The sequence below is a fragment of the Trachemys scripta genome, chromosome 1 (assembly GCF_013100865.1).
Source record: "Trachemys scripta elegans isolate TJP31775 chromosome 1, CAS_Tse_1.0, whole genome shotgun sequence".
NCBI lineage: Eukaryota > Metazoa > Chordata > Testudines > Emydidae > Trachemys > Trachemys scripta.
Window position 1 is genome coordinate 156635540 of NC_048298.1, and position 6719 is coordinate 156642258.

The following is a 6719-nucleotide window of genomic DNA, read 5'->3' on the forward strand; positions in this document are numbered from 1 at the left end:
CTGGACCTTGCCACTTCCCTCGGCCCCTGGCCCCCGCTGCCTCCCTACCCACCTCTCTATCCAGGGCTTAATTTGTTGCCCGGGCTTGTGCCGGGGCTGAGTAACTCTGCTGTGAAAAGCGATATTTGTATGTTTGTTAACATTGCTCTTCACTGCCTCCGAGCTATATAATAAGTCTTCAGTTTAAAGTGATATTAGCAAACATACAAGTATCAGTTTTCACAGCAGTAGACTTACTATTTAGCAAGTCAAAAAAAAAAAAAAAGAAAAACAGAAAAAAAGAAAAAGAAACAACAAAAAAAAGACAAGACCATACAAAGCACCTTATTTTGTTTCTATTCTGTTTATGTCCAGTAAAGAAGAGAGACAATTGTACATTATTTTTATTATTGAGTCAGCAAAAAACCTATTTAAATAAATTACGATTTGGACATGTATATGTGCATATTTGTTTTTCCTAAAGTTAAGTATTTTAAGAAAAATTGTCAGAGCAGCCACCACCAAGAGTTGGTGGCTGCACTCTAAGGCCACCAAAACATTTCTTGTGAGAATCCCTGACCTTGAGTTTACTAAATTCACGATTTCTATTAGGGATCCCTGCTTATTAAAAATATAGCATTTTTGGTTTTGTTATAAATTTTTGAGAATAGACTCTTTAGAAGAATTAACTCTATGATACAGATAAAATATTAAGCATTACTTTGTCTTACCTGTAACAATACTGGATCATTAGGATTGGTAGAGCTTCGGTGAACCACTCCTGCCAGCACGCTAGTCAAATTATAAGTATTCTGAAGAACTTCTCTGGTCTCTTTGTCCAAAACTACAGTGTAAAGGCATTTGTTAAAGTCCTACACAACAGTAGTTAATAATAAAAGCAATATTAGCTAGCAGTCTGAGCACTGAATTGGGAACAAGTAACTCTGAGCTGTATCCCTAGGTTTTTTTGTGTGTGTTTTTTTTTTTTTTTTAAACCAGCTCCGTAACTTTTTACATGCTCTGTGGCCATGAGCAAGTCAAAACTTCTCTCTGCTTGTTCCAGACTACCTTTTGCCCAAATGCAACATGAGACCACTACCACTTACTTCACAGGATGTTGTAAGGACCATTCCACCCTGTCTAAAAAACCCCTCTTGAAGTATTATAGGCCAGCTGTGCAAAACTGTCAAGCAGCTTTATTAGCCTACACAGAAAATCTACTTGTAGTTCTTCAGCCAAGATTGGGGCGGAGGGCCCTCAAAACTAAGTTTACAAACACTGCAAGATAGAACTACTCTTCACTCTAGTGAGTAAAGAAGCAGACTTTTACAAAGGCGATCACTGCCTTTACAAACTATCCAGTGTCAAGTCTACCTCTAACCATGACCCATCACCCTCAGATCACAAGACACAGAAAAGAACTTAATAAGCTTAAAACAGGCATTTTATCTAGGTTACTGCTACACATTTAAAAAAAAAATTTTTTCGAGCTCTAGGAACCCATAAAAATCCTTACCAAAAAAAAAAAAAAAAAAAAAAAAAAACACAACAAACTCCAACTACCCCATATTATACCAACATACAACCAAATGTAATAAACCTAAGAAGACCAGCCCCCTTCAAATGCTCTGCAACCTCATTCATTTCCCAACTTTTATGGGCTAAATGCCAGAAAGAAAAGATCATCCTTCAAGCATGCCCTGGAGACTGGCTTGAATCAGCCTGAGTCCGTTAAAGAGCAGAAGCAAGTTCCAAATGTGCAGTCCCATAACAAATGCCCTGCCAGCAACCCTCTCTTTTATACCTCTGACACGTCTTCTGCTAACTGCAACTGTGGAAGAATCTCAAGGGGAAAGCAGCTGTCAAAGAAAATGAATACTGCAAGTGTCATTCATCAGTTACACAAGCTAGGTTGATGGAGAAAGAGAGAGAAACCCTCATGCTTTGGAATGTAAGACAACCACTAACTATATGGATTTAGGAACAAACTTCTCCTATGTATATTAGATAGCTGTCAAGCACAGGAGCTTTTACATAATTCTCCGAAGCATCTGGTACGGGCCATATTAGAGACAATACTAAACCAGATGGATATTTTTTTCTGATTCAGTTTGGCAATTTCTGTGCTCCCACAGAATGCAAGAAAACTAAATACTTATTAATTTTGTTATAGTACAGAGTTAATTATTTCCCATCCCTCAAATCAATGCAAATTTACACAGATAATATACAAATAATATAGCAAATAACTCACTTGCACATGCAACCTGTCACTGATTCCAACTGTTTTAAGACTTATTAAAAATCTTTAAAAATTTAGCCTTAATTCCCCTAAGAGAAAAGTTAAACATGTGAACAAGTTACCTAGTTGGGACAGCAAAGTAATCACAGACAGGATTAGACATGGACTTATATTTGGGTCCTCAATGAGCTCTACTAGACAGCTGAGACATTCACTTGGCAGTATTTGGTTTGATGCAAACAATCTTGTTAGCTTCAATCCAGAGATAACCTAAAAAGACATTTTAAATTAAATAAGTATTATATAACTGCAACAGTACTTGTCTCAGTTCAGCAGAAGATTCAGAGGAGAGTCGTATTTTCAGTTCAATACAATATACTACCAACACCAGTGGCATCATTGACAGCACATGGATACTTTCGCTTGCCTCTTTTAGCTCACTTTTGTTGAATTTGTAGAACTCTGGAAATATGTTTTTCACTACTGTATGTGTGTCCTTAATATTTGAAAATATTCTAGGGTACAGTAAAATATTAATGTTTCAGACTCATAATTAATAGTTGGATTATTTTGTGCACAGCACTACCAATTATACCACTGGGAATTGATTTTAAGTTAACAGCTGCTGCGTGAACACAAATCATTACTAGTTTATAAATACAAAAATACTACAAGTCTGTATTTGTACATGAGAAACATACAGCACCAGGTAAATTACCCATCAGTTTATGCATCTTTTATGATAAAAAAAAATATTGGTTTTACATAGCCTGGAAATGTATTGTTTGAACAGAAGGTTTGAAAACTAGTTCCCAATTAAATATGATAGATTAATTCACAGTAAGACACAGAATTTCAATAAAAAGGCATTATTCTATACAAAGATATGAAATATCAGTCACAAACAACAGTCTGCTAATCTGTTGCATTAAAGAACCAAGGCAGGAAAGACTGAACTCTGTTTCTTCAACTCCAAATTAGGAGGTGCCAAAGAATGACTTGTTTTCTTTAATGTAGAACCGTCAAAATTCACTAAAATACGCTGGAATTAATCTCATTTTAACTCTACAGCCTATACCATGGAATAGTTTGCTACAACTAGTTTATACAATAGACAACCAAAAAAGTTACAGCAGTTATGTCTACAGTTGGTTGCTATAGACAATGAAGAACAAAAATGAACAAGAAAGATTTACAGACATACTCATTAAAATATTAAATTATCTGCATTTGAGCATATTTTGAAAGTTATGCAACTGACAATTTCAGTTGTAAAACATTCATGTACCACTCATAACTCGCACCAGTAGACTGTCAAGTGCATTTTGGGAAAACAAGGTTGATTAGGGTTTTAACTGGGACTGTCAATTAATCGCAGTTAACTCACACAATTAACTCAAAAAAATTAATCGTGATTAATCACAGTTTTAATTGTACTGTTCAACACAGAATACCAATTGAAATTTATTAAATATTTTGGATGTTTTTCTACATTTTCATATATACTGTAATCTGTGTCGTAATTGAATTCAAAGTGTATATTTTTTATTACAAATATTTGCACTGTAAACATGATAAACAAAAGAAATAGTATTTTTCAATTCACCTCATACAAGTCCTGTAGTGCAATCTCTTTATCATGAAAGTACAACTTACAAATGTAGATTTTTTTGTTACATAACTGCACTCAAAACCAAAACAATGTAAAATTTTAGCACCTACAAGTCCTACTTCTTGTTCAGTCAATCGCTCAGACAAGCAAGTTTGTTACATTTATGGGAGATGCTGCTGCACTCTTCTTAATTACAAGATCACCAGAAAGTGAGAACAGACATTTGCATGGCAATTTTGGAGCTGGCATTGCAAGGTATCTCCATGCCAGATATGCTAAACATTCGTATACCCCTTCATGCTTCAGCCATCATTCCAGATGACATGCTTCCATGCTGATGATGCTCGGCATGGAATTAAATTTGTTAATTAAATTTGTGATTGATCTCCTTTGGTAAGATATGTCCCCTGCTCTGTGGTTTTACCCGCATTCTGCCATATATTTCATGTTATAGGAGTCTCGAATGATGACCCAGAACGTTGTTCATTTTAAGAACACTTTCACTGCAGATTTCACAAAATGCAAAGAAGGTACCAATGTTTGATTTCAAGATAGCTACGGCACTCGACCCAAGGTTTAAGAATCTGAAGTGCCTTCCAAAATCGGAGAGGGACTAGGTGTGGAGAGCATGCTTTCAGAAGTCTTAAAAGAGCAACACTCCAATGCGGAAACTACAGAACCTGAACCACCAAAAAAGAAAATCAACCTTCTGCTGGTGACATCTGACTCAGATTATGAAAATGAACATGCGTCGGTCCGCACTGCTTTGGATTGTTACTGAGCAGAACCCATCATCAGCATGGACTCATGTCCTCTGGAATGGTGGTCGAAACATGAAGGGTCATGAATCTTTAGCACATCTGACATGTAAATATCTTGTGATGCCGGCTACAACAGTACAATGTCCCTTGACAGCCCTAGTTTTAACATGTATTTGGATGGGTTTTTTTAATCCTATCCACAGGGTTGGGGAAGGAGGCTTTAACTGTAAATACATATGTTATAAAATAGGAAATTGCTTCATTCAAGTCTCACCCCACTGATTTGTTTGTTAATATTTACAATTTTAGTTATGAAATGACCCCAGTGTATAATCTGTAGATCAAACTAAGAAGTGCTTTGGAGTCCTTAAGAGACTACATAAATGCAAAATACTATTATTAAATGACAGCAAGAAAGTATTAGCATATCTTCTACAGACACAATCATCCCGAAGCTTAGACAAATTTAATAAATTAAAGAGTCTCAAGTGTATACCTGCCTTTTAGGCTCCCTGACAGTTTTCATTGTTTTGTTTTATAAATGCATATTTTTTTTAGTGTTTTCCTTTACTCTATGCCTGTATGAAAGGTCCAAAGGAAGAACAGGGCAAATTGACTTACTACTCAGTGAAAGCTATAAAACTGATCATACTCAAAAAGTAATTAACTAGATATAGAAAAAAAGTTTCTCTTTAATCATGTCAGTTACAGCTATAGGCCAAGTTGTGTCCCCAGAAACAACAGGAAACAACATTTCCAAGGAGAAGTGCGATTTTAAAGACAATGATTTCTTTAACAAGAACCAGCAGCAAACACGGGAAGAGACTCTACAGAGGTAAGGGGCAATCAGACCAGGGGCTCAATGGTCCATGCAGGGGCAAGAACAGCCTGACTAAATTGAGCTAATCTCCTCTGTAAACGTATTTGCAATCCAGTTGCAGCTTCAAATTAATTCAACAACAACAAAAGGCAAGGATGGGGAGAGAAGGGGATCAAAGCGACTAAATAAACAAAAACACAGGGTGCAAGACCCCAGGAACGTGACGGGGCTGCCGCTGCAGCTTTGCCAACCCATTAAAAAAAAAAAAAAAGAAGGCCAGGCTTAAAGACATCACCAGGTGGACTTCGCTGACAGAAGAGGGAGAGATTTAAGAGGCAGCACAGATTGGTAAGGCTCGTTTTGCTACCCGGGGGCCACACACAGGGCGTGCGAGTTTAATGCACTTGAGTCACGTTTCCAAGCTTAACACGGATTTTTTTAAAAAGTGACACGCCCCCCCCGATCCCGGGACTCCCGGAGCTGGGACTTTAAGAAAACACCCACCCAATACTGTGGGACCCAGAGTTATTCCCCCCGAGCAGAGAGAGACCAGCGCGGCGAGCGAGGAGCCCCCAGCCCGACGAGGGGTGTGAGGCAGGGAGCTGCGCGGTTCCCGGCCCCGTCTCTCCCGGGACCCCGGGCCGACCGCGCGCGCTCACCTCCAGACTGCGCTGCAGCTGCGCCGCGTGGGGCGGGCTCTTGGCGGCCCGGTACTGGGCGGCGGCCAGCAGCAGGGACTTCATACAGGCCGAGGCGTCCATGCCGCCGCCGCCCCACCCGGCGCCTCACGGGCGCAGCTGGCTCGCAATCGTATTTGGCGCCCGCGCCGCCATCTTAGCTCTGAGAGCGTCCGAACCCGGAACCCCCGCGCGGTGCATGACGGGACCGGCGCTAGCTGAGGCGGTCGCCATGGCACCGTGGGCGGGGGCCGTGCGCGGGCATCCTGGGAGCTCGGCCCAGCGGGCGGGGCGGAGTCAGTTTCCTGCAGGTGCATGCTGGGAACGGCGGCCGCCATAGCTCTGTGGAGATAGCGTCCGGCACGCTTCCCATGCCCGGGGTCCTGTCTGTTGGAAGTGAGGCCGCCATAGCTCTGTGGAGAGAGCGTCGCCCCGGTGCGTGACGGAAGCCCAGTGAGCGTGGTGTCCGCCATCGCTCTGTGGGGCTCTACTTCGTTCGGTGCTTGGGGCGCCCGCCATCGCTCTGTGGGGTTCGCTCCCAACGCGGGGAGACCAGGCAGCTGCTGGGTGCTTTGTCCCTATGGTGCAGCAGGGGGAGTGGCCGGTCCAGTGCCTGGCTAGCAGGGGG

At 41.0% G+C, this 6719-nt stretch overlaps 1 protein-coding gene across 1 annotated transcript in view; it reads right to left on the minus strand.

Annotated features, from left to right (window-relative positions):
• Positions 1-6294, minus strand: part of CIP2A (cellular inhibitor of PP2A) — a 32291-nt gene extending 25997 nt beyond the window's left edge. The window contains exons 1-3 of the mRNA XM_034790719.1: positions 6074-6294; positions 2344-2491; positions 711-823 (exon numbers count right to left, since the gene is read on the minus strand). Coding sequence (XP_034646610.1) covers positions 711-823; positions 2344-2491; positions 6074-6175 — 363 coding nt within the window. The 5' untranslated portion in view covers positions 6176-6294. The remainder of the gene's footprint in view (positions 1-710; positions 824-2343; positions 2492-6073) is intronic.
• Between the last annotated feature and the right edge of the window lie 425 nt (positions 6295-6719).